The sequence below is a fragment of the Macaca nemestrina genome, chromosome 1 (assembly GCF_043159975.1).
Source record: "Macaca nemestrina isolate mMacNem1 chromosome 1, mMacNem.hap1, whole genome shotgun sequence".
In the NCBI taxonomy this organism is placed as follows: Eukaryota; Metazoa; Chordata; class Mammalia; order Primates; family Cercopithecidae; genus Macaca; species Macaca nemestrina.
In genome coordinates, this window is record NC_092125.1 from 231352172 (window position 1) to 231378315 (window position 26144).

A 26144-nucleotide genomic window follows, 5' to 3' on the forward strand; every position below is an offset into this window, starting at 1 on the left:
CCTGCATCGTGGCGTGTTCCTCAGGCGGTGGGGAGCCCTTGCAGGTTCTTGAGCAGAGGAGGAGCCCAGTGAGGCGAGTGGATTTCTGGTCGTGGTTGACTCTGTGAAGACACTGGGTCACAGATGAGGCAATTGGGTCTGGGTGGGTTCAGGAAAGTGCCTGGGAGGAGTGGGGGCACAGACAGGCCTAGTCAGCAGCCGCCCACAGCAGAGGCTGTGCCCTCCGTCCATCAGCCCCAGGAGGAGGGTCTAGGGTGCTCAGAGACCAGGCAAGGGCCATATCTGCCACTGTCCTGAGACCTGGGACAGCCTTCAGAAGGTGGGCAGAGTGGAAAGGTTGGGCAGCAGCCACCTCAGAGGGCCTGTTGGAGAGGTGACTTGGCCCAGAGGGACGGAGGGAGGAGGCTGCTGTGGTCACCCAGGCAAGGGAACCTGGGCCCAGCTGGTGGGGTGGTAGGGCTGCCAGGAGGGGACCATGAGAAGGTAAATCCAGGTCCCTGATCCGAGGCCCAGGGAGAAGAGCGGTGGGCAAGGATGCCAGACCTTGGACTGCCGCTGGACCTCCAAGGGTCAGAACAGCACTTTGGCAGCTTCTGGGGCAGTGAGAATTACAGGGAAGGGTCCTCTACCCTGGGTCCCCCCTCCTGCCCTTGCCCGTGGTCAGCCAGCCCCTCCAGAAGCAGCGGGCAGCTCCTGTGCAGCCCGGGGCCCTGCCCTACCCAGGGAGCCAGCAGAGGCTGGCTTTGCAGAAGAATGCTGCGGGGCAGGGGCGGCCGGGCTTTTGAGGCTGACGCCACTCTCCCTGCCTCTCTCTGTGTCCTCTGTGCAGGCTGCAGCCTGGGAAGCCGGCACCCTACTGGACGCAGGGCAACCCAGGCGGGCGCTGGGCTACTGCTCACTGTCTGTCCTGGCCGGTGGCAGCAGTGCCTGTCACCTGCGTCTGCGAGCCACCTGCCTGGCCGAGCTGCAGGAGTTTGGCCGGGCCCTCAGGGACCTGGACCATGTGCTCCAGGAGACTCTGGGGGACAGTGACCTCCCAAGGCGGGCAGAAGACTTCTGCTGTCAGGGTCGCCTGCTGCTGAGCCTGGGGGACGAGGCAGCCGCCGCAGGGGCCTTTGTCCAGGCCCTGAAGCTAGCGCCCACCTTGGCCCAGAACAGCCTGCGCAAGCAGCCAGGCCGGGCCCCCACAGCACGCGTGTTCCTCCTTCGTGGGCAGCGCTGCCTGGAAGAGCAGCGTCACCCAGAGGCCTGGACGGTGGCCGAGAGTGGCCTCCTGGTGGACCCCGACCACCGTGGCCTGAAGAGACTGAAGGCCAGAATCCGGAGGGAGGCATCCGAAGGCTGCTGGCTCCAGTGACTGGGCCCGACCCCCTCCCCGCCCTAATCACGGTCCCACCCTAGCACCTCACCCAATGTCTAGGCCCGGGAGTGCACCCAGCTCCCCAAATCGGGGAGGTACCCACCTTGCCCTCCCCACACCCCCTTCTCAGTCCTCCCCATATCCCCCTTCCCAGCCCTCCCCACACCCCCTTCCCAGTCCTCCCCATATCCCCCTTCCCAGCCCTCCCCACACCCCCTTCCCAACCCTCCCCACATCCTGCTTCCCAACCCTCCCCAAATCCCCCTTCCCAGCCCTCCCCACACCCCCTTCCCAGCCCTCCCCACACCCCCTTCCCAGCCCTCCTCACACCCCAATTCCCAGCCCTCCCCACAGCTCCTTCCCAACCCTCCCCACATCCCCCTTCCCAACCCTCCCCTTCCCAGTCCTTCCCATATCCCCCTTCCCAGCCCTCTCCACATCCCCTTCCCAGCCCTCCCCACACCCTGCTTCCCTACCCCAGCATGAGTCAGTGTTGGACAGCCAGCCTCACGCCTTTTTGCCTTGGGAAGGAAAGGGGACAGCTTCCTACTTACATGAAGGGACCATCCTAGAAGCTTCACAGTCCCTTCTACCACCAGCAACCTCATCCCGGAAGTTAGGGTCCTCTTGGCCCACACCTGGGGCTCAGACCTTGAAGCAGCAGCCCCAGGTCTTGTCCCTGGTCTGGGATCCTACAGGTTGGACAGGATTGAGGCCAGACCCCTGGGGCCTTTGGGGAGACGGTACCAGCCCCAGAAGCCCCTCCTTGGCTGTGAAGCTGCATTTTGCTTGGACCCTGGCCTGAGCCTGGGGCCGGCTTCCAGTAGAGCCTGGACCCTCCCCAGAGACAGAGCTCCCAAATGGGCCCAGCCAGCCCATACCCCAAGCTGACCTTTCAGGGTGCTTTTCATGGGGGTCCTTCATCGAGAACCCAGTGCCCTGGGGGTAAACTCCCTCCCTCCTCCACAGGCCCCTCCCTTCCAAGCAGAGGGACCACCGAGGGGCCCTGATGAGCACAGTCCCCAGGCTCCCCCCAGACTTGTCTCCCAAAGCTGCTGGAAGGTATCGGTGGTTCCACAGAGCAAGAGACAGCTGGTTCCTATACGTGGGTTAAATGTCCCCAGGCCTTGCAGCTGCCAGTGAGCTCGGGGACTTCTGGGTGGGGCAGAGGCGGCCAGCCTTTGCCCATCACTGTGAGTGTCACAGACTGAGGCCTCAGCCCAGGGCTTTCTCTCGTGGCCATGAGTGAGAGACAAGCTGGGCGGGCTGGCTTGATGCAAAGCGTGCCCCCGAGCCCTGCCTGACTTCACCCTGGGGAGACAAGGCCACCACCCCCGTCCTGGCTTCTCTCTCCTCCTGGGCACTTGCATTTGTCATCAGCTCTAGGGGATCATGGAGGTTGCAACCCCAAAATTCAGACAGGTGACCTGGCCAGTGACACTGGTGACAATGGTCACCTGCCACACAGCCTCTCAGCTCAGGTGGCCACACTCCTCTGCCCCTGCCCCCTTCCTCTCCCAGGTGAATCTTGACCACACCTGTGCCATTCTCTCTTGTTCAACTCTGCGATAAATCTAAAAAAAAAAAAAAAACTCTTTTTAGGAGAGTGAAAGGAAAATAAATCTTGGGGCCCGAAAATCACTAAGCTAAAGGGAAAAGTCAAGCTGGGAACTGCTTAGCGCAAGCCTGCCTCCCATTCCATTCAAAGTCATTCCCTTGCTCCCTGAGATAGATGCATATCTGATTGCCTTCTTTGGAAAGGCTCATCAGAAACTCAAGAGTGTAACTCCATGTTACGTATGTTGATTGATGTCTCATGTCTTCCTAAAATGTATGAAACCAAGCTGTGCTCTGACCACCTTGGGCACATGTTGTTAGGACCTCCTGGGGCTGTGGCACAGGTGTGCATCCTTAATTTTGGCAAAATAAACTTCCCAAATTGACTGAGACCTGTCTCTGATTTATTGTAGTTCACAAGTGAGGGAGCAGAGGCTCCAGCTACGGGGGATGGGCTGGTGGCTCAATGACACAGATTCTGGGGCAGTGGGACCACCAGCCCCTTTCCCTCCTGTCCTGGATACCCAGGGCCTGACTTCAGAAGGCAGCTGGCAAGAAAGGTGGGGACCCCAGAGGCCCGGCTGTCGTCCCAGCACCCTGTGTGCCTCAGAAATGCTGGTGAGCCTCTTCTGACCTGTGCGTCTTCTCTAAGTGGGGCTCCTCATTCCTGCCCAGAGCGTAGCTGGGCAGACTTAGGGGAGAGGCCCTGCTCCCAGTGGGCAGAGGAAATGCCTGTTGGGCATGTCTGGGCTGCACCAGAGCACAGGACCTGCCACCAGTAGCCCAGCCTGAGAGTGTGGGGCAGTCACAGGCAAGCATCTCCAGGGCCTGAGGGCAGCCCCCACGGCAGGGTGGACACAGCAGCCTGGGTGAGGGCAGCCCCGAAGCAGTGTGGACAAAGGCTAGTGCCCTTGAGGCACACCCTGGCCCCAGGGCTGCTACAGGAAGCACTTCCCTGACCCCCGTCCCACCTGCCTCCTTGGATCCCTGAGCCAGGGCTTCTCTCCGGATCTCCACATCCCACAAGCTACCCCGAGAGCAGGACAGGCAGGGAACACCCATTTTCCCCCAATCTCCCCAGGAGATGGGATTAATGTCCACCTCCGAGGTGCTGGGCTCTGGCTATGCAGGTGTCTGGGGAGGACTATCTATGCAGGTATTTGCAGGGGTTGGTCTGTGTGGGTGTCTGGGTGAATGGTCTGTGTGGGTGTCTGGGTGAATGGTCTGTGTGGGTGTCTGGGGGATGGTCTGTGTGGGTGTCTGGGGGGACGGTCTGTGTGGGTATCTGGGTGAATGGTCTGTGTGGGTGTCTGGGGGATGATCTGTGTGGGTGTCTCGGGGGACAGTCTGTGTGGGTGTCTGGGGGGACGGTCTGTGTGGGTGTCTGGGTGAATGGTCTGTGTGGGTGTCTGGGGGGATGGTCTGTGTGGGTGTCTGGGGGATGGTCTGTGTGGGTGTTTGGGGGATGGTCTGTGTGTGTGGGTATCTGGGTGGACGGTCTGTGTGGGTGTCTGGGTGAATGGTCTGTGTGGGTGTCTGGGTGAATGGTCTGTGTGGGTGTCTGGGGGACGGTCTGTGTGGGTGTCTGGGTGAATGGTCTGTGTGGGTGTCTGGGTGAATGGTCTGTGTGGGTGTTTGGGTGAATGGTCTGTGTGGGTGTCTGGGTGAATGGTCTGTGTGGGTGTCTGGGGGACGGTCTGTGTGGGTATCTGGGTGAATGGTCTGTGTGGGTGTCTGGGGAGATGGTCTGTGTGGGTGTCTGGGTGAATGGTCTGTGTGGGTGTCTGGGGAGATGGTCTGTGCGGGTGTTTGGGGGACGGTCTGTGTGGGTGTTTGGGAGGATGGTCTGTGTGGGTGTTTGGGGGGTGATCTGTGTGGGTGTTTGGGAGGATGGTCTGTGCGGGTGTCTCGGGGGAGAGTCATCTGTGCAGGTGTTTTGGAGGTCTGGGTTTGCACTGCCCTGGGCACCTGCAAGTCTGTGGTGTCCAGTGACTGGGGTAGGTCTAGGGGTCTGCGGTCTCCTTGGCCTTTAGCCTCTTTTCCCAGTTTCTCTTGTCTGGCAGGTGCCAGGCTAGCATCCGAGCCTCCTGCTGTCACCTAGAAGCAGGGAGAACCCGGGAATAAGGGGTCCCAAGTTTGGCAGCCCAGGTCCCCAGGTGGTCTTGGGCCAGGCTGGGGGCTGCTGGGCTGGGCAGGCCTCGGGCTGGGGAAGGAGGAGCATGCACATGGCCGACCTTGGGGGATTCAGAGTCCAGGGAGCCCCTGCTGAGAATAGGCCAGACTCCTGCGTCTGTTTCTCCTTCTGTGGCTTTGTACCTTAGAGACAAGAACACTGTGACATCCAGAAAGGGCCTGCTGGCACCAGGGCTGTCAGGCAGGTGGGCTTGGAAGGGCTCTGGCCTCTCCCCAGGGCAGGAGCCTCCAGCCAGGCTGGACCCTGGCCCACTCCCAGCTCCCCAGAAAGGGTGGTCCCAGCTTCTTGCTTGGCTGGCCTTGACCTTGTTTCCATTTGGGCCAGCAGCCCAGGCAGCCTGAGGCCAGACTGCAGCTCCTGGACTGGTTGCTGGGCTTGATGGCAGGGGGCTGCCAGGACAGCCAGCAGGCGCCAGGGAGCGACTTCCCTGGCTCAGGGTGGTGTCTGGGATCTGATCCCAGCCTGGCTGCAGCTCAAAGCCTTTCTCCTCCCAGGGCCTGGCCAACCTAAAGGGCCATAGACAAAGCTTCCAACAGCACCCAGCGTGGGCGATCTGGCCGGGGCGGCCGTGAGGAGCAGTTTGCCATGGGACCCCTAGCTCTGTGGCCCAGCCCCGCCCAGATGCCCTGACACATGCCCAAGGCCTGGGCAGGAGGACTCGTTCTGGGGATTCAGAAACAGAAGCTAGGAACCTCATCAGGCCTGGAGAATCAGAAAGAGCCTGCTCTGCCCAGAACCCCCGTCCGCAAGCAGGGCTGGGTGCAGGGCTCACACTCTGATCACTGAGGACCCCCACAAGCCACACAGCTCTCTGCCAGCGCCAGCTCCCCGGCCAGGGCTGCCCACCCTCTGTAGCTTGAGGTCTGAACCTCACAGGTTTTCTGTGGGCAGCGGGAAGCAGCCAAGCCTAGGCTAGTTTCCCTGCGTGGGACCCTCCTGGCAGCCGGCGCCCACCCCCTTCAGGACCACCCCTTCCCCTTGCACCTTGGCAAGGTCCCCAGAACCCACCATCCTCCTTGGAGATTGCAGAGAAAGAACACCCAGGGTGAGGCCTTTGCAACCCCCTCACTGGGTGGTCGGGGCAGAGCAGAGCATGTGGAGTGGGAGAAGGGCCTGGCCTTCCTCTCAGCAGCCCCTGGGGCCCCATTGGACTGAAAGGTCAAGAGACAGAAGCAAGGGAGGAGGGCGGCTTGGGAGGCAGGGGCCAGAGACCCTGAGAAGGGCACCCATGAGGCAGGGCAGCCCGGGTGCCAAGAAGCTGCCTTTGGCCCCTCCCCCCACCCCCACAACACTCCCAGTGGAACTTCCTGACTCTGAGGCAGGAGTCACCGCCTCCAGGGAGCCCACGCCTGCATCACAAAGGAGGCCCGGAAGCCTGCAGGCAGCCTCAACTCAGCCCCAAGCCACTGCTCTCCCATCCCGGTCCCTGGAAATCCACCCACTTGGCCCAGCTCACCCCAGCGCCAAGCCACTGGGACCCAGTCTCCAGGGGCCTGATTGTGGGTGACGGCCACTCCTGAGTGAACAAGGTGAGTTGTGCTGAAGGAGGCGCCCGGCCTGCTTTCCTGGGCCTTGAAACCCTCTCCAAGCGCCCAGCCCCTTTCTCACGAGGCTGGATGGGGTGTCCTGTGTGTCATCTCGCCTGTGCTGAGGCAGGCAGCCCCCTCTGGCATATGGTTTATCTTACCCAAAGGACCCGCTGTCCCCCATCCATAGTAACCTGGAGAGGCCAATAGTGTCCCCATGGAGCCGCAGTGCCTTCGCCTCAGCAGACACTCCACACCTGCCCTGGGTACTTGGCTCAATTTGAAGGTGTTTATTTGGTGTGTGCCTTTGGGGCGCATGGAGCCATCTGTGGTCGCCTGCAGGACAGAATGAACTCAGGATGCAAGAGCAGATACATTAATTCTGATCAAAGTAAGAAGTTCTCGGGGCCGGGCGTGGTGGCTCAAGCCTGTAATCCCAGCACTTTGGGAGTCCGAGACGGGCGGATCACAAGGTCAGGAGGTCGAGACCATCCTGGCTAAAATAGTGAAACCCCGTCTCTACTAAAAAATACAAAAAATTAGCCGGGCGAGGTGGTGGGCACCTGTAGTCCCAGCTACTCGGGAGGCTGAGGCAGGAGAATGGCATAAAAACCCGGGAGGCAGAGCTTGCAGTGAGCCGAGATCCGGCCACTGCACTCCAGCCTGGGCGACAAAGCGAGACTCCGTCTCAAAAAAAAAAAAAAGTAGTTCTCGGAAGCCGAGCTCAGACTTGTCCGAATAATTGATCCATTCATTCATCATTCATTCATTCACTCAACAGGTGTTGACTGAGGTCTCTGGGGTGGGGTTGCCCGTCTAGGTGAAGCGGCCCCCACAGAGGGAGCCCCATCCCATGGAGCTGATGTTCTCAGAGGGCTGAAGAAGTAGCGAAGGGATGTGGAGGTGGAGCCAGGAGTCCCTGGAGAGACACAGAGCAGGGGAGGGGATGAGGCTCCCCACGTTGAACCCAAGACCGGGCCAAGGGAGGCCCCACTGGGAAGGGGACCTTGGCAGGAATCTGGGGAGCCGCCTGAGTGGGTGGGGAGGGTCAGGGGAGAAATCCGGGGGGGCCTGCCTGAGGGTAGGGGGAGGGCATAGTGAGAGGGGGAGGAGGGCCAGACAGGGTCCTGATATCAGGGCAAGGCCCGGCTCTTCCTCCAAGGGTTTGGCTACCAGGGGCCAGGGAGTGATGACCTCTGACTCTAGTTACAGGCCCCTGGGCCCTGTGGTGGGGATCAGTGCGGGAGACAGACCCCTCAGGGGAGGTGGTGGGGCCTGGAACAGGCAGTGAGTGGCCCGAATGAGAAAGGGTCCAACTGAGATGGGCTTAGAGGCTGAGGACTGGCACGGGGCGTGGAGGCAGGCAAGGGAGGCAGATGATTCCAAAGTTCAGTTTCAGCCACTGGCAGGACAGGGGTGTCTAGGGGCACAGCAGAGGCCGTCAAAGGAAGCGTCTGCACGAACGCCGCAGTTCACAGGGCCAGGGACTAAGAGAGGTGGTTGAGGGGACAGGAAGGAAGGAGCGAGGGACCTGGAAGAGAGGAGTGAGGTCCAGGTCCCTGTCCCAGCTCCTCACACAGCCAGAGGTCAGGGAGCCCTGGAGGAGTCGCCGAAATGAGCTGGCTGTGCCACCTTTGCAGGGTGTTGCCCAGACAGGCTAAGGGATGTCTAGAATCCCTCAGGGAGTCAGGGACAGAACTCAGGCAAGGCCAACAGAAGGGCGTGGGTGGGGTACAGGGGGGTGGAAGCACATTTAGCCCAGGTGCTGGCAGTCTCAGCAGCCAGTCCCTGACCCTCCCGCAGGCAGGACTGGGCCTGGTTTCCTTTTGCTGCTCCCCCATTATCCGCCCTGCCTGGTACAGGGTTAGGCCTGGGGCTCGGCACAGCAGGTGTGTGATTGTGTGTGGTGACTGAAAGTGCTGGAAGCCCCAAGCACCCAATCACTTCCCCAGGGCTGGGCAGCTTCCTAGCAGGGCTCTGAGTGCCGGCGAGGGATGTGCATATCCATGCATCTGCTCACATATGTGCACACTCACACACACACACGTGCATATCCACACACAATCATGCACATGCACACACGAGAGCACACACGTGCACACTCACAGAGACACACATGAACACACGAAGAGTACACACACATACATGCATATCCACACAATCATGGACACACACGCACGAGCATACACGCACACACGTGCACACTCATGCAGTCACTTGCACACACAAAAGCATATGCACACACGTGCACACACACATGCACAGACAAGAGTACACACACACATGCATATCCACGCACACCATCATGCACACACATACACGGGAGCACACGCACACATGTGCACACACAGTCACACACATGCACACATGAGAGTACCCACACACATGAGAGAACACACGTGCACACACACACATGCACACACCAGAGCACACGCACACGTTCACACTCATGTACAGTCATGCACATGCACACACCAGAACATGTGCACATGTGGTGCATACAGTCATACACCAGAACATATGCACACATGCACACACACAGTCATACATATGCACACGCCCAACCACATGCACACACTCATTTGCACATATGTGTACACTCAGGTTCACACTCACACACACACGTACTCACATGCACACTGGAGCATGCAGACTTGGAAGCCTCCTGAATCCGTGTCCTGTGCCCCCAACTCTTCCTGCCCAGCTCCCTGTCCTGCCTATAGCAGCTGCCTGTCCCCAGCCATGTGTTTTCAAGTGCTGCCCACTGCCCACCTGGCTCCAGGAGGTGTCCCCTCCATGGTAACAAGGTCAGGGGACGACCAGAGCTGCACACCAGCCAGGTGGCTGCCAGGGCTGACACTCAAGGCTGCCTGGCCCTGCAGGTCCCTTCCTGGCGCATGTAGTCACTGCCTGTGTGGGTGCCTACTGCTCTGGTCTCGCCCATCACTGGCTTCTGGGCTCCAACAGGAAAGGTGGGCTGGGAGCCCGGAAGCCCAAGTGGCCTCCCCGACAGCGTCACTGACCTAGCGCTCAGACCCACAGCTCCAAGACCCCCAGCATGAGCAGCCCAGGCGGGCACCACTGCAGAGGTCCCTTGACAGCACAGGAACTGAGCCTCCTGAGTCCAGCTCGCGACCCCAAGCTGGGAGCATCCCAGTCCTAGAACCTCCATGCACTCAGAGACTGGCCCAGGGGTAGTGTGGAAAGTCCCGGGACCCAGTCACCCAGGGTTGTGGGCTTGGAGAGGGAGACGGGAACAGAGTGTTCCAAAGGCACCCAGCGCCCGCTCCCTGCCAGCATCTGGCCCTTCCAGCCTCAGGCCGGGCTCGGGGAGCTCCACGTCCCTCTCCTCTGCCCTGGGCCTGCAGGTTCCTCCGCGGTGCTCTCCAGTCCAGAACCCTACTGATGGGCAAGTCCGAAGGCCCCGTGGGGATGGTGGAGAGCGCCGGCCGTACTGGGCAGAAGCGCCCGGGCTTCCTGGAGGGGGGACTGCTGCTGCTGCTGCTGCTGGTGACCGCTGCCCTGGTGACTTTGGGTGTCCTCTACGCCGACCGCAGAGGTGAGTGCGGGTGCCCCGCCCCCGCCTGTCCCCGCGCCCGCTCTCTGCGCTCGCCCTGCTGCACCTGCTGCATGGTCCGCCTGCCCCCAGACCGAGCCCGCCCGTCAGATGGGGCAGGCGGGTCTGCGCTGGGCACCCAGGGGCTCCCGGGGCCGAGCTGCGGACTCAGAGGCGGCGGGAGGAAAACTGACCTGCAGGGAGCCTGCAGCGCCTTCCAGAAAGCTCTGCCCCGGCCCAGACTCCCGCGCGGTTCCGCACCCGCCCGCCTCCGCCTCCTCCGCCGCCGCGGGACTCCCGGCGGTGGGGTGCGCAGACCCGGCCCCCACCCCTCCGCCCGCCCACTCCTTGCCTGGCCGCGCAGCCCCGGCTGGGGACCACCGGCCTCCGTGTCCCTCCCGCCGGCCGGGCTCACCTGGCTGCCTCCCTCCGCCGCTGCCATCCTGCGGAGAGACCTGAGGGTCCTGCAGCCCCCGCCCCGCTCAAGGCCGGGTCAGGTCACCGGACCACGGCGGGAGGGGACCACGCTGGGGTCCCACGGAGACAGAGGCGTGACCAGGGGTGCTCGCTGGGACCTCCGGCTGTCCCAGGAACACCGCCCCCGCCTCCACATCGGTCCCTCTCTTGCTCTCCCCTCTCGGGTCATGGCCTCCCAGGCACTGCAGACCTGGTCACCTTCCAGCCGCGCCGCCAGCCCCTCCGCAGGCACAACCCTGGTCCCTCTGAGCCGGGGCAGCGTGCACACATCGGGGAGCAATGCTCATCCCCGGGCAGGTGCACAGGGCGCTCCCACGGTGGCAGGTACCGGACTCAGAGCTCACAGCGGACCTCGCACCCCAGGTCCAACAACGGGGCGTCCAAGCCTGTGTTACTAGAATGTCCCCTCATGTCTGGAGCCCTCCACACTGCCTGGGACCACCCCTCCACCCCTGCGGGAGGCTGTGTCTGTGAAGCAGAACGGGGAGCTGCCTGTGGATGTGCAGGGCAACCCGGCCCGGGGCTGCCTGGCGGGGCCCATAGGCAGTGTGACTGCTGCCCAGACCGCCGTCCCTGGCCCTCTAGGGTCTCCCCCTGGGACAGAGGGGCCCTGCGACCTCCACGGGCGCTGGGCAGTGGGGGACAGGAAGGCTCACTCACCCTGAAGAGCCCAGAGCCCAAGGCAAGCTCTGTTCAGAGCCTGCAGGGCTCAAAACAGCTGCTTTCCAGGCTTTCATAAAACAGGGCTGACCCCTCACACACCCTCGGCTGTGGGGTAGGAGAAGGCCTCTCTCTTCTTCTGGGTGGAAGCCAAGAGGCCTGAGCCCACCCCTCCTGGAGAGACCCTCCCTGCCCAGCCCGGTGCCTTGGGAGTGCCCCACAGTGCCATGGATCTCAGCAAAGCCTGCATCCACCTGCTCCAGTGTGGAAAGGGGCGCTGGACCCCTCACTCCAGGGCGGCAGAGCCCTCTGTTCCCCCGTCAAGACCCCTGTGCCCCCACAGGGATGACCCCACAGCTGAGCTTGGCCTCAGTCCAGGGTTGTTTCTGGAAGGTTTTCTAAGCAGTTACTATCATTTATTTCTATGTATTTTCTCATTTCCATTATGACTTTTTCATTGACTTATAAGTCATTTAGAAATTTTTTTTAATTTCCAGACATGAGTTTTTAGTTACTTTTTTAAAGTTATTTATTTCTAACTTAATTGTGTTGTCAGAAACCACTGTTTATGCCATTATTTATGTGGTTCTTTCTTTGATATTTGCTGGGCTTGCTTTGGAGCTAACATTTGACCAGTTTTATCAATAACCCCTGTGCATTGTGGAACAGGCTCAATCACCGAACGCTGAGTGACAGGGTCTAATACATCCACTAGATCAATCCAGTCTTCTACATATTGGCTTTTTTTTCCATTCTTTTGATCTGAAAAGAACGAAAGATTTTGAAAGATCAGGAGAACGATTTCTTAAAATCGTGTACTGAAGTGTACGTGTTAAATCTTGCACTAAAGAATCACCCCTTCTTGTAGTTACATCAAATCTTACCTAATTTACCTATTTAAGGTTATGTTATTATGTGAATGCAAATTTAGGTATGAATTACAAAATTAGTTTCATAAATTTAATAAATGTCATAGTAAGATACACATATGAAGTTAATATATCTTTCACTGCATGTAACTGTGTAGTCTCCGTTTCTGTCTTAACAAGGCTTTTTGCCTGAAATCCTGTTGCGCCTGACATGAGTGTTAGCTGCTCATTAGCATTTGCTTTGTCTATTTTTCCCATGCTTTTGCTTTGAAACTTTTCATCTCCTTAGCTTTAGATGTGTCTCTTTTAATCGTGTATGGCCGGATTGGGGCTTTGTCTATCTTTTAATTGGAGGATTTTGTTGGTTCATAATTACCAGGATGACTAAAATATATGTTTTTCCTATTGTGTTCTTTTCTGGGGCTCATGCTTTTTTTCTCTCTTTTCTTGCCTTGTTTTGGATCAACCTAATATTTCCTCTATTTTCCCTCAACTAACTGGGAAGTTTTATATTTCTGTCTTTTTGACAGTTTTCTTCGATTTTTTGTTTTAATTATTTTTAAAGTTATAAACTTTCTTTTATAAAATCAGATGTTTTTACAAAAATGACAGTGAGAAATACAGTCTCATGTCCATCCCAGAATTCTACTCCTCTGAAGCAGCTGTATTCATTTTCTAGTACAGGGGTTGGCAAGCTGTGGCCCATAGACCAAATCTGGCCCCTTGCTTGTTTTTGTAGATAAAGTTTTATTGGAACACAGCCAGACCCATTCGTTTATGTACTATCTATGGCTACTTTCCTGCTAGGACAGCAAAGTTGAAGAGGTGAGATGGAGCATGTATGTGGCCCACAAAGCCTCAAATATTTACATCTGGCTTTTTACAGAAAGTCCAACCCCCAGACCAGAGTGCCGCCTCATGTGTATAAACCTGGTCCGTGAACACTTCTCTCTTTATCATACAGTTTAGATCATGAGGAGGCATTATCCGATTGTGGTTAGCACCCAGGCTCACAGTTTTTGACCACTCTGAGAGCTTCATCCACATACCTCTTCCCCAAATTTCTTTGTCGCCAATTTTCCAAACATGCTTCTTCCAAGCCCTTGACCATCCAGCCAAACCATTGGCTAAAGCCCATGAATCAGTACATAATCGCACATCTGGCCATTTCTCCTTCCAAGCAAATTGCACAGTGAGGTACGCTGCTTGAAGTTCTGCCCACTGGGAAGATTTCCCTTCACCACTGTCCTTCAGGGATGTCCTGGAAAGGGGCTATAGTGCTGCAGCTGTCCACTGACAGGTGTACCTGCATATCGTGCAGAACCATCTGTGAACCAGGCCCTAGTCTTCTCTTCCTCTGTCAGCTGGTCATAGGGAACTCCCCATGAGGCCATCGGTGCAGGCTGGGGAAGAGAAGGCAGGGGTGCAGGAGTAGAGACCATGGGCATTTGAGCCACTTCCTCAGATAACTTACTTGTGCCTTCAGGACCTGCTCAAGCCCGATCACGTATATACCACTTTCATTTGATGATGGAGTGCTGCTGTGCATGAGCCACTTTATGGCTACATGGGTCAGAAAGCACCCAGTTCATGAAAGACAATTCAGGTCGCATGGTGACTTGATGACCCATAGTCAAATCTTCAGTTTCCACCAAAATCCAGTAACAGGCCAAGAGCTGCCTCTCAAAAGGAGAGTAGTTATCTGCAGAAGATGGCAGGGCCCTGCTCCAAAATCCTAGAGGCCTCTGCTGTGATTCACCTAGAGGGGCCTGCCAGAGGCTCCAAACAGCATCCCTATCTGCCACCGACATTTCAAGCGCCATTGGATCTGCTGGGTCATATGGCCCAAGTGGCAGAGCAGCTTGCACAGCAGCCTGGACCTGTTGCAGAGCCTTCTGTTCCGGACCCCACTCAAAACTGGCAGCGTTTTGGGTCACTTGATAAATGGGCTGGAGTAAGACACCCAAATGAGGAATGTGCTGCCTCCAAAATCCAAATAGGTCCATTAGGTCTGAGACACCTTGTCTCAGATGAAACTTTGGGCTCAGAATTTTGAGTTAATGCCAGAATGAGTTCAAACTTTGGGGGACTATTGGGAAGGCATGATTGGTTGCAAAATGTGAGAAGGATATGAGATTTGGGAGGGGCCAGGGGCAGAATGATATGGTTTGTCTCTGTATCCCCACCCAAATCTCATGTCAAATTGTAATCCCCATGTGTCAGGGGAGAAGCCTGGTGAGATGTGATTAGATCATGGGGGTAGATTTCCATCTTGCAGTTCTCATGATAGTAAGTGAGTTCTCACGAGATCTGGTTGTTCGAAAGTGTGCAGCTCCTCCTCCCTCACTCTTTCTCTCCCCTGCTCCACCATGGTGAGACGTGCTTGCTTCCCCCTTGCCTTCTGTCATGATTGTAAGCTTCCTGAGGCCTCCTAGCCACACTTCCTGTACAGCCTAAGGAACTGGGAGTCAATGAAACCTCTTTTCTTCATAAATTACCCCAGTTTCAGGCGGTTCTTTCTATCAGGGTGAGAATGGACGAATACAAGTAGAGACTGAGATCAAAAGCATTTGCGCTAGGCCCGGAACACACTGTTAAGAACGTAAGAGCTATTGCTGTCATTAGTAATATTGTGTATTATTGGCAACATCATCGCAATACACTGCTGTGGGAGGGTCTGAGATACTTCTTTGCAGACTCCGATATTTGTCAAAACATAAAATCAGGAGCCTCATGAACAGTGTTTAAATTTTTACATAATAATACTTTGCACCATTTGGTATATGGGTCTTTTTAAAATGGTATATGCAGATGGGTTTCCTAATATACAGAATTAGGCACACGTCTTCCGTCAGCACGTGAGTGTGAGGGATTAAATTCCTCTGGTTAGGAGTTAGCTGGCCGGGGGTTCTACTGCTGTTGTTACCCTCAGTGCACCTCAGACTCACGTTTCTCCAGCAATGAGCTCCTGTTCCCTGCGCTTAGAGAAGTCAGCCCGGGGACCAGATGGTTCTCTCCTCTTGCCTGCTCCAGCCTTGGCCTTGAGCAGCCTGGATGCCCGTGACACAGAGGGCGTCCTCCCCATGCCCTGGTCCTTCTGAGAGTGGTGGGTTGTTGTTGCTGGTCAGTACTAGGCTCAGGCTGGAGGTGGGGGCTCTCTGGTGTCATGGCCCAGTCTCAGGCTTAGGCAGGCCTGGTATACCTGGGGCTGGGGGTGCGCCTCTTGGCATCCCTACCCCATTCCCATGTCAACCAAGCTTTGCCCTGTGCCTGAGTTGCCCACCCCTCCTCTAGCAGCAGGAGACCACTGCTTGATGTCAGTCTAGAATTCTGGGTCCACGAGGATCTCCTGCCCTTCCATGGGCCGAGGATTTTTACTCCTGACCCTCCTATGGAACAGGGGATTTGCCTGCTCCCTGGGCATAAGAGGGGTTCCACCTGCCTCAGTGATTTAAAGCTTTTGCTCCCTGCCAGACGAGCATAGTTTCATGCCTCAGCCAAAGCAGGTCCCTGCCTCCATCCCTGGGCCACCAAGGGAGGCTCTCTCCAGCCTTCTGAGACCCGCCCCAGTCTTTCTCATAGGCATCTGGGAAAGGCCATGGACAGAACGTGGAGTGAGTGAAAACCTCTTGGTGGTGGGGGCTCCCAGCTGCTCCAAACTCATGTAGCAGCCCACACTTGGCCTGTAAGAATGTGTGAAAAATTTTAGCTGATTTCTTCTGACACACTTGGAACATCTCTTACTCTCAGGTCTTGGCCAAAGTGAAATAATTTACGCATCCGGCCTTTCCCTAGAGGGCCTTGTCACTTGGAAATTTTTTCCCTTATTGTCTTTGACCTCAGGTCTTGGATGGGCTCCAAAAAGTTGTGCTTTTTGTAGATTATTTGCCTTTTTCTTATACAGAAGGAAATGATATTCAATTGAAGCTTTTGATGTCCTAGGCAAAAAACAGAACTTCTCTACCTTAAATTTGTATGTGCATATTGAACTTAAATATTAAACTAATCAATATCTCCATTATTTCTTCCAAACAATACAAGCATTTAGAACAGTTTAACTCTTCGCACCGCTACCCACGCTGTTCACATTATTGTTGTTAAGAGCTTGGTTTGGTTTCTTTTTTTTTTTTTTTTTTAAGATGGAGTCTTGCTCTGTTAGTCTGGAGTGCAGTGGCGTGATCTCGGCTCACTGCAACCTCCACCTGCTGGGTTCCAGGGAGTCTCCTGCCTCAGCCTCCTGAGTAGCTGGGACTACAGATGCCCGTCATCATGCCCAGCTAATTTTTTGTATTTTTAGTAGAGACGGGATTTCACCATGTTGGCCAGGATGATCTTGATCTCTTGACCTCGTGATTCGCCCACCTTGGCCTCCAAAGTGCTGGGATTACAGGTGTGAGCCAATGCACCTGGCCTTTTTTTTTTTTTTTTTGAGATGGAGTTTCACTCTTTCACCCAGGCTGGAGTGAAGTGACGCTATTTTGGCTCACTGCAACCTCCGCCCCCCAGATTCAAGCAATTCTCCTGCCTCAGCCTCTGGAGTAGCTGGGATTACTGGCGCCCGCCACCACCCCCAAATAATTTTTGTATTTTTAGTAGAGATGGGATTTTGCCATGTTGGCCAGGTTGGTCTCGAACTCCTGACCTCAGGTGATCCACCCACCTTGGCTTCCCAAAGTGCTGAGATGGCAGACGTGAGCTACCGTACCCAGCCGAGAATTTGGTTTCTATCTTACTTTTTACCTACTACAGATCAGCCACATTACTATTTAACATGGTCAATGTTAACTCAGATCTTCCCCTATCCTCATGAATTCCGTTACGCATCTTTCTTCTTACATCTTGGGCAGTTCTTATTAAATAATTTTTTCTTCTTTCTGAAATATATACTTCGGAGTCTCCTACTCAAAGTGTGGCCCACAGACCAGTGGTGCCAGCCATTGCCCGGGAGCCTGTTAGAAATGCAGAAACTCGAGGTCCAACCAAGGCTGCAGGACCAGTGTTGGTATTTCAGCAAGACCCCCAGGTGATTCATCTGCACATTCACGTTGGGAAGCACTGGTTTAAAACAGTGTTGACCACATTTGCTTGATAATCGGAATCACCTGGGGAAATTGTTACAAATCCAGATGTTGGGCCCTCCCTCAGTTTGCCTGGGCCACAGTCACAAAATGCTTAGGTGGCTTAAAAACAGAAATGTATTTTCTCATAGTTCTGGGGGCTGTGAAGTCCAAGATCTAGATGCCAACTGAATCAGACCCTCTTGTCAATGAAAAGAGTCAAACTCTGTAAAATATTTGCAGAGATTCATTGTGAGCCAAATATGAGTGACCAATGGTCCGTAACACAGCCCCAGGGGGTCCTGAGAACATGTGCCCTAGGTGTTTAGACTGCTTTGAATTTATACATTATAGGGAGACATAGACATCAATCGATACATGTAAGATATGGCTGGGCATGGTGGCTCACACCTGTAATCCCAGCACTTTGGGAGGCCGAGGCAGGCAGATCACCTGAGGTCAGGAGCTTGAGACCAGCCTGACCAACATGAGAAACCCCATCTCTACTAAAAATACAAAATTAGCCGGGCCTGATGGTGGGTGCCTGTAATCCCAGCTACTTGGGAGGCCGAGGCAGGAGAATCACTTGAACCCAGGAGGCAGAGGTTGCAGTGAGCGGAGATCGTGCCATTGCACCCCAGCCTGGGCAACATGAGTGAAACTCCGTCTCCAAAACAAAACAAAAAAAAATGTACATTGGTTCAGTCCAGAAAGGTGGGACAACCCCAAGTAGGGGCCTTCAGGTCACAGGTAGATTCAAAGGTTCTCTGACTGCAGTTGGCTGGAAGAGTTTATCTAAAGACTTGGAACCAGTAGAAGGGAATGTCTGGGTTAAAATAAGGGGTTGTGGGCCGGGCGCGGTGGCTCAAGCCTGTAATCCCAGCACTTTGGGAGGCCGAGACGGGTGGATCACGAGGTCAGGAGATCGAGACCATCCTGGCTAACACGGTGAAACCCTATCTCTACTAAAAAAAAAAAATACAAAAAACTAGCTGAGTGAGTTGGCGGGCTCCTGTAGTCCCAGCTACTCGGGAGGCTGAGGCAGGAGAATGGCATAAACCCGGGAGGCGGAGCTTGCAGTGAACTGAGATCCGGCCACTGCACTCCAGCCTGGGCGACAGAGCGAGACTCTGTCTCAAAAATAAAATAAAATAAAATAAAATAAAATAAAATAAAATAAAATAAGGGGTTGTGGAGACCAAGATCCTTATTACATAGGTGAAGCCTCCGGGTAGCAAGCTTTGGAGAAAATAGACTGTAGTTCTTATCGGACTTAGTCTATTCTCTCAGTCTTAAGGTCTCTGGTTTTGTTTGTTTTTGAGACAGAGCCTCATTCTGTCACTCAGGCTGGAGGGCAGTGGTACAATCACAGCTCACTGCAGCCTTGACCTCCTGGGCTCAAGTGATCCTCCCACCTCGGCCTCCCAAGTAGCTGGGACCACAGGCACGTGCCACCACACCTGGCTAGGTTTTTCTATTTTTTGTAGAGATGGGTCTCACTGTGTTGCCCCAGCTGGTCTCGAACTCCTGGGCTCAAGCAGTCCTCCCGCCTCAGCTTCCCAACATGCTGGGACTGTAGGTGTGAGCCACCACGCCTGGCATGTCTCTGATTTAAGGTGAATGCTGGTCAGCTGTGCCTGAATTCCAAAGGGAAGAGGGTATAATGGGGCACGTCCAACCCCCACTTCCCAGCATGGCCTGAACTCGTTTTTCAGGTTAACTTTGGAATGCCCTTGGCCGAAGGGAGGGTCCACCAGTCACTTGGAAAGCTTAGTTTATTTTTGGTTCACACTCTCTTCCCACAGGCCACATGCATTTTTTTTATTATTTTATTGTTTAAAAATGTTTTCTCACTTCAATAAGCTAGTCTACCAAATGGCCACCTTCTTATTATGTCCTCACATGGTGGAGAGAGACAGTGAGCTCTGTCATTTCGTCCTCCTCTTATGAGGGCACCAGCCTTACTGGGTTATGCCCCCCACTGGCCCTGCCCATTGAGCTGATTTTAAACCTCCTCACAGGCCCTATCTCCAAATAGTCACATTAGGGGTTAGGGCTTCAAACCATGAAGTCAGTCCATAACAAGCCCCAAACAGGGTAAGACCCAGGAATCTTGTAGGGTAAGACCTCTGAATCCCACACGCATTTGAAGCCTTGCTTGTGATCAGACAAGTTTGGGGAGCCCTGCTTGAAAATCATCTATCAGCAGTAAACTCTTGGCTCTTGTCTATGTGAAAATTACTTTATTTAGCGCTTGTCCTTCAGTGATCTTTTGATTGGTTAAACGAGTCTGAGTTGTTATTTTCTCTCAATATCTTGAAGGTTTAGCTTTCATGTCTTATGACTCCCCTTGCTGCTGTTCAGATATGGCTTCAGAGAAAAGTGCTGTCAGCCTACCTGCCGTTCCTCCGTTGGGTGAACGATCTTTTCTCCCTGTGCCATGTCCTCTTTGTCTCGGGTATTCTGAATTGTTACCATGAGTTGTCTAGCTGTGAAATTATTTTTATTTATTCTGCTGTGGATTTGTTGTGATTCCTGAAGTTGAGCACTGATAACATTTATTAATGTTGGAAAATTGTACCCATTATCTTCCTGGATTGTGTATCTCCCACATCATCCCTTTTCTCTCCTTTTCCATTTTCCACTGCATATCTGCTCCGTTTTTCCCACTGTCCTCCATGTCTTTCAGCTTTTCTTTCATATTTTCCATCTCTTTGACTTTCTCCTGCATTCTGGGTCAGTTCTTTAGAACTATACTTCATTTCACTAAATCTCTCTTCTGTTATGTCTATTGCTTAACTTGGCCTTTTGGATTTGTAGTTTTTGTTTTTTAAATCTCAACAACTATGTGGTTTCATTTCTACAGTTTACAATGGATCCTTTTTCAAATTGATTTTTTATTGTTCCTTGTTCTTGTTTTTGATTTTTTTTTTTTTTTTTTTTTTTTTTTAGATAGAGTCTCACTCTGTCGCCCAGGCTGGAGTGCAGTGGCACAATCTCAGATCACTGCAATGTCTTTCTCCTGAATTCAAGCGATTCTCATGCCTCAGCCTCCTGAGAAGCTGGGATTATAGGCGCCCACCACCACGCCTGGCTAATTTTTGTACTTTTAGTAGAGATGGGGTTTCACCATGTTGGCCAGGCTGGTCTCGAACCCCTGACCTCAAGTGATCTGCCCACCTTGGCCTCCCAAAGTGCTAGGAGTACAGGCATGAGCCACCACCCCTAGCCTAGTTTTGATTCTTTTTAAAGCACTTCAAGCCTACTTATGTTATTTTATTTTAGCAATTGGGGCCTTAAAAACCAGCCCAACACTCACTGGCATAAAACAATGATTTATCGTGAGGCACCTCCACTGTTTGCCTGGGGTCATCTCACCTAGGCTGGGCTCAGCTGGGGTGCTCTGTCCATGTAACTTTCATCCTCCTACTAGAACCAGCAAGCATTCTTGGGCAGATCCATCTCCTGACAGTGAAAGAAATCCAAAAGGACAGGTGGAAACATGCAAGCCCTCTTAGGGCCCAGGCTCAGAACTGGAACACTGTCATTCCCACCTCATTCTGTTGGCCAAAGCAAGTCTCATGGGCCACCCGCAGTCAAGAGATAGAAGAAAAAAAATCCTTTGTCCCTTTTGTGGGAGCAACTACGGAGTCACATGGCCAAGGCATGGCTGCAGAGAGGACTCAGTCTCCAGAGCCAGTGGTGCCAGCTGCCACACATTCTGGATCAGATCATTCCTAATTGGCAGCCTTTGGGGTTCTGGTTTTGCTGTTTGTTTTCTCTCACTAATGTAAGATTTTCTTTTTAAAAAATGTAAATACATATTCAAATTGGCTTTATCTATGGGGACTCTATGTTACTTGGGCTGAGAAATGTTCCCCCTGGAGAATATGTATTTGTTTTCATCAGGCACCTTGGGACACTACCAGCCTGGAGTTGCTTTAAATTGGCTTCTCAGCGGAGGTTTCCTTGGCCACAGAGTTCTGTAAACTCAACAACGGCATGACAAGCCATCTGTGATCACACATCCATCAGGGAGTGTGTTTCTTTCTCCACTCTATGAAGTTCTTTGTGGCTTTGTTTCTTCTGAAAGAGGAATGGAGAAGAGAAGAAAAAGAAAAAAATGTAAATCATTTACATCAGGGTTGTTTTAGTCCGTTTGTGTTGCTCTTAAGGAGCACCTGAGACTGAGTAACTTACAGAGAAAAGAGGTTGATTTGGCTCACGGTTCTGCAGGCTGCACAGGAAGCATGGCTCCCCATCTGCTTCAGGCTGTTCCATTCATGTTGGAAGGTGGAGGGGAGCCTGTGTGTGCAGGTCATATGGCAAGAGAAAGAGAGAGAGAGAGAGAGAGAGAGAGAGAGAGAGAGAGAGAGAGAGAGGAGGTGCCAGGCTCTTTTCAAGCCATTCATGAAGAATCAGGTCTATAACCCAAACACCTCCCACCAGGTCCCACCCCCAACATTGGGGACCACATTTCAACAGGAGACTTGGTAGGGAAAAATAAACCCTATCCAAACCGTGGCAGAGGTCTTATTCAAATCAAGGAATTTGGAAAGCTTTAGGAAAACAAAACTTACAGAGGACATGTCAAAAATAGTGTTTAAAAGGTAGAAAGCCTTTGTAAAAATGATCGGCATATTACAGGAGTTATTCAAGCAAATATAAAAGAACAAAGAGAAGATCCTGTGTCAACTGAGTATTCAGGAAAGCTGCCCCTCTTTGGAATTATGAAAAAGAGAAATCTCCTTTGGGGGAGTTCACTGACTGTGATTCCTGTGATCATATTTTAATATTAGGGTAAGACTTTGTTTCTTTTCAGCCATTGTGTCAAAAGGATCTCACTGTTTTTGCCTTTTCTCTTAGAAGAACAGAGACGTCAAATGGCAGTATGGGGTCTGGAGGTCTAAACCCTTTCACTCCTCCCAGGAAAGTGACCTTGGGTGTATGATCTTGCCTTCCCAACAGTTTTCCCAAGAAAAGTAGAGATGAAGTAGAGATGGGGAACCTTACAAGCTTCTTTTTTTTTTTTTTTTTTGAGATAGAGTCTTGCTGTGTCGCTCAGCTCACTGCAACCTCCACCCACCACGTTCAAGCGATTCTCCCACCTCAGCCTCCCGAGTAGCTGGGATTACAGGCATGCACCACCATGCCCAGCTAATTTTTGAATTTTTAGTAGAGACAGGGTTTTGCCATGATGGCCAGGCCGGTCTCAAACTCCTGGCCTCAAGTGATCTGCCCGCCTTGTGATGATTAAATGAGACACTGTAAGTTAAGGGATGACGTGGTAAAAACATGCCTAGCTCATCTAACTCAGTTTTTTTTTTTGTTTGTTTCTTTGTGTTTTTTGTTTTGTCTTGTTTTGTTTTTGAGATGGAGTCTCACTCTGTCACCCAGGCTGGAGTGCAGTGGTGCAATCTCAGCTCACTGCAAGCTCCACCTTCCGGGTTAATGCCATTCTCCTGCCTCAGCCTCCCAAGCAGCTGGGGCTACAGGCACTTGCCACCACACTCAGCTAATTTTTGTATTTATTTTTTATTTTTTATTTTTTGTATTTTTAGTAGATACAGGGTTTCACCATGTTAGCCAGGATGGTCTCAATCTCCTGACCTCGTGATCCACCCGCCTCGGCCTCCCAAAGTGCTGGGATTACAGGCATGAGCCACCGCGCCTGGCCTAACTCGGTTTTGAAAGTGTTGCTCAGGAGCCCACTCCATCTTCAGGCAGCCCTTGATCTGCATCATCTGGTGAATTTCCCTGGGGTAGATTTCCCCCAGCAACAAGGCTATGGGAAATCCTATGTTGGGAATGCAGCGGGGGCAGTAGAGGCAGGATGCAGGCATGAAGGAGGCACAAACTCGCCTCTTCAGTTGTCCTAATTTATTCTGGATACATCTGACTAGATGGGAAGCAAATGATTCAGAGGCATTGTTTGTGTCCAGGTCTCCCATCACACTTTGCTCCCTTTACCCTCCCTCAGGCTCCTCATTCCTGCCCACCAATCTGGTCTTCCCACTGGTTTCACATCTCTTCTGAGTGAAGACCTTCTAGCATTTGTTACAGTGCACATCCAGTAGAGACAAATGCTCTTGGCTTTGGTCTAAAATGTCTTTATTTCACTTTCACTTTTGAAATATATTTTTGCTGGGTATAGAATTCTAAGCTGATAGTACATTATTGTTTTTTTCAAGCACTTAAAGAGCTCATTCCATCCTCTTCTGGCCGTCATTCTTTCTGATGAGAAGTCACCATCATTCTTACGGTTGTTCCCCTGAATATAATGTGTCTTTTTTTTCCCCTAACTGCTTTTTTTTTTTTTTTTTTTTTGAGTTAGGGTCTCGCTCTGTTGCCCACGCTGGAGTTCAGTGGCATAGTCACAGCTTACTGGAACATCGCCCCTCCCAGACTCAAGCGATCTTCCCACCTCAGCCTCCCAAATAACTGGAACCACAGGTGTCCACCATCGTGCTCAGCTGATTTTTGTTTTGTAATTTTTTTATAGAGGTGACGTTTCTCCATGTTTCCCAGGCTGGTCTCAAACTCCTGGACTCAAGCAATCCACCTACCTCAGCCTCCCAAAGTGCTGGGATTCAGGCATGAGCCACCATGCCCAGCCCCACTGACTGCCTGAATGTGTCTTGAAATTAGTAATTCTGAATTTCTCTTTATCTTTAGTCCTCCACAGTTTGACTACGATGCTTCTGGGTATGATTTTCTTTGTATTTGCCCAGTTTGGGATACACTACCCTTCTTGGGGTAGATTTATATCTTTTGCCAACCTTAAATATTTCTTGGTCAGTGTCTCTTCAAAGATTGTTCTCTGGGTCTCTAGTTACATATATGTTAAGCCATTTAACATTGTCCTACAGGTCTGAGATCTTCTGTTCAGGTTTCCTTCAGTAATATTTCAAACATTTAGAACAATTTTAGATTTACAGAAGCATTGCAAAATAGTACAGAAATTCCTATATACCCCACCCTCAGTCTCCCCTATTATGAACATCTTTCATTAGCACACGATACATTTGCCACAAGTAATGAACCAACAGTGATAATATTACTATTAACTAAAGTTCATATTCAATTCAGATTTCCCTGTTTCTCCTCATGTCCTCTTACTGTCCCAGGGTCATACCCAGAGCACCACATCTCAGGCTCCTCTTGGCTGTCATGGTTTCTCAGACTTTCTTTGTTTTCTCGTTTGTGTTTTTGTTTCTTATGATCTTGACAGTCTTGAGGGTTACTGATGAAGTGGAATGACCCTCAGTTGGAATTAGCCTAATGGTTTTCTCATGATTAGACTGGGGTAACACATGTTGCAGAGGAAGGCCGCAGGTCACAGGTACACACTTTCACTGACTTGACTTATCACTTTGATGTTAACCTTAATTGCCTGGCTGGAGGTAATGTCTGGTTTCTGCACCGAAAGTTACTTTTTTCCCTTCTTTTTCATAGTGCAGTCTTTGAAAAGAAGTCACTGTGCGCAGCTCACACCTGAAGAGTGGGGAGTTATGTTCCACATCCTTAGAGGCAGAGTATTTGGATTTCTTCTGTATGAGAGATTTGTCTATTCTCCCTCATTTATTTATTTACTCAATGATTTGTGGATATTTCTTTCATACTTGGCATTATAATCCACTGCTATATTGCATTGCTCAAATTGTTCCAACCCTGGCCATTGGGAGTTGTCAGTTGCTTCTATGACCCTCTGCTGTATCCCCATTATCATGAATTTGGGGTGAGTTTTTTGGGGGGAGCACTTTCTTACTTTTTGACACTTCAGCATGCTCCAAGCTCATCTTGTATGTTTCCTACCCCAGTTGTATAATCAACCGTTTTTCTAAGGAGCCCTGGCTTATTTTATTGGATAATGGTTTCAAAAACCAAGAGCTTCTAGGATAATGTGGTATCTGAAAAACAAACAGAAACCAAGAGCTGGGTCCTATTCTTTGCTTATTGCTACTCCTCGGTTGGTGTTGCTTCTAGTCTAGCTCACCTGGCAGAGCAAAGGAATATGTGTGTATACTTGAACCCATCTAGATACTCGTATCTATAAATATTTATATGTGCAACCATCCGCATCTGTATTAAGCTAAAAATGAGTTCACACTGATGTCTCCAACTCTACTCCACCACCACATAAACCATTCTAACTTCCTTCCTTTCCTTGTCTGTAACTTCTCACTGCAACAGCAATAAGCCCAGCCACCTACTATCCACTTTTGCCATTCCAATATACATGTGTAGTGGTTTCAGAATTAAGTTGGGATCCCATGAAAGACAACTTTATCAACTAGAGTACAGCGCTTACATACAGCTTCCTTTGCTTTTAGTCTCATAGACTCTACTCATTTCTAAAGTTACTTAGGTCAACACTTTATTCCCCTATCCATTTCAGTGAGATTGTTTTACACATTTGTCTTGAGTCTTATTCTGCATTTCATCCTGGGATTCCCCTGACAGTCTAAATGATTTTTTAAATTTGCATACAATAAGGTTTACTATTTGTGCTATAAAGTTCTACAGGTTTTGACAAATGCATTCACTATTTACCTTCGCAGTATTGTACAGAATAGTCACCATTCACAATCACAGTATTGTACAGAATAGTTTCACTGCCAAATGCGTTCACCATTTGTCACTTTTTGCCCCCAAGAGTCCCTTGTTCTTCACCTGTTCAACCTTTTCAACATCCATTTTCCCAAACTCCTGGCAATCACTATTTAACATCTCTTCTCTCTAAAGTTTTGTTTTTCCAGAATGTCACATAATTGGAATCAGACAGTATGTAGCTCATAGCCTTTTTGTTTGTTTTTGTTTTTGAGGCAGAGTCTTAATCTGTCTCCCAGGCTGGAGTGCAGTGATGCAATCTCAACTCACTGCAGCCT

At 52.1% G+C, this 26144-nt stretch overlaps 2 protein-coding genes and 1 long non-coding RNA gene across 4 annotated transcripts in view; 2 read left to right on the forward strand and 1 right to left on the reverse strand.

Annotated features, from left to right (window-relative positions):
- Window positions 1–3309, forward strand: part of LOC105496690 (tetratricopeptide repeat domain 34) — a 39293-nt gene extending 35984 nt beyond the window's left edge. Inside the window, exon 9 of the mRNA XM_011767232.2 lies at window positions 830–3309. Within this exon, the coding sequence (XP_011765534.2) occupies window positions 830–1357 (528 nt within the window). The 3' untranslated portion in view covers window positions 1358–3309. The remainder of the gene's footprint in view (window positions 1–829) is intronic.
- Window positions 2898–5366, reverse strand: LOC105496686 (uncharacterized). The gene is made up of 3 exons (XR_011606640.1): window positions 5152–5366; window positions 4886–5014; window positions 2898–2934 (listed from the first exon to the last, which is right to left on the reverse strand). It is a non-coding gene; the product is annotated as an uncharacterized lncRNA (long non-coding RNA).
- Window positions 5367–6480: 1114 nt separating this feature from the next.
- Window positions 6481–26144, forward strand: part of LOC105496691 (membrane metalloendopeptidase like 1) — a 43517-nt gene continuing 23853 nt past the window's right edge. Inside the window, exons 1-2 of one of the 2 annotated variants that reach the window (XM_071067651.1) lie at window positions 6481–6640; window positions 10006–10196. In XM_071067651.1, coding sequence (XP_070923752.1) covers window positions 10043–10196 — 154 coding nt within the window. In that variant the 5' untranslated portion in view covers window positions 6481–6640; window positions 10006–10042. The remainder of the gene's footprint in view (window positions 6641–10005; window positions 10197–26144) is intronic. The other variant, XM_011767233.2, reaches the window with a different exon arrangement.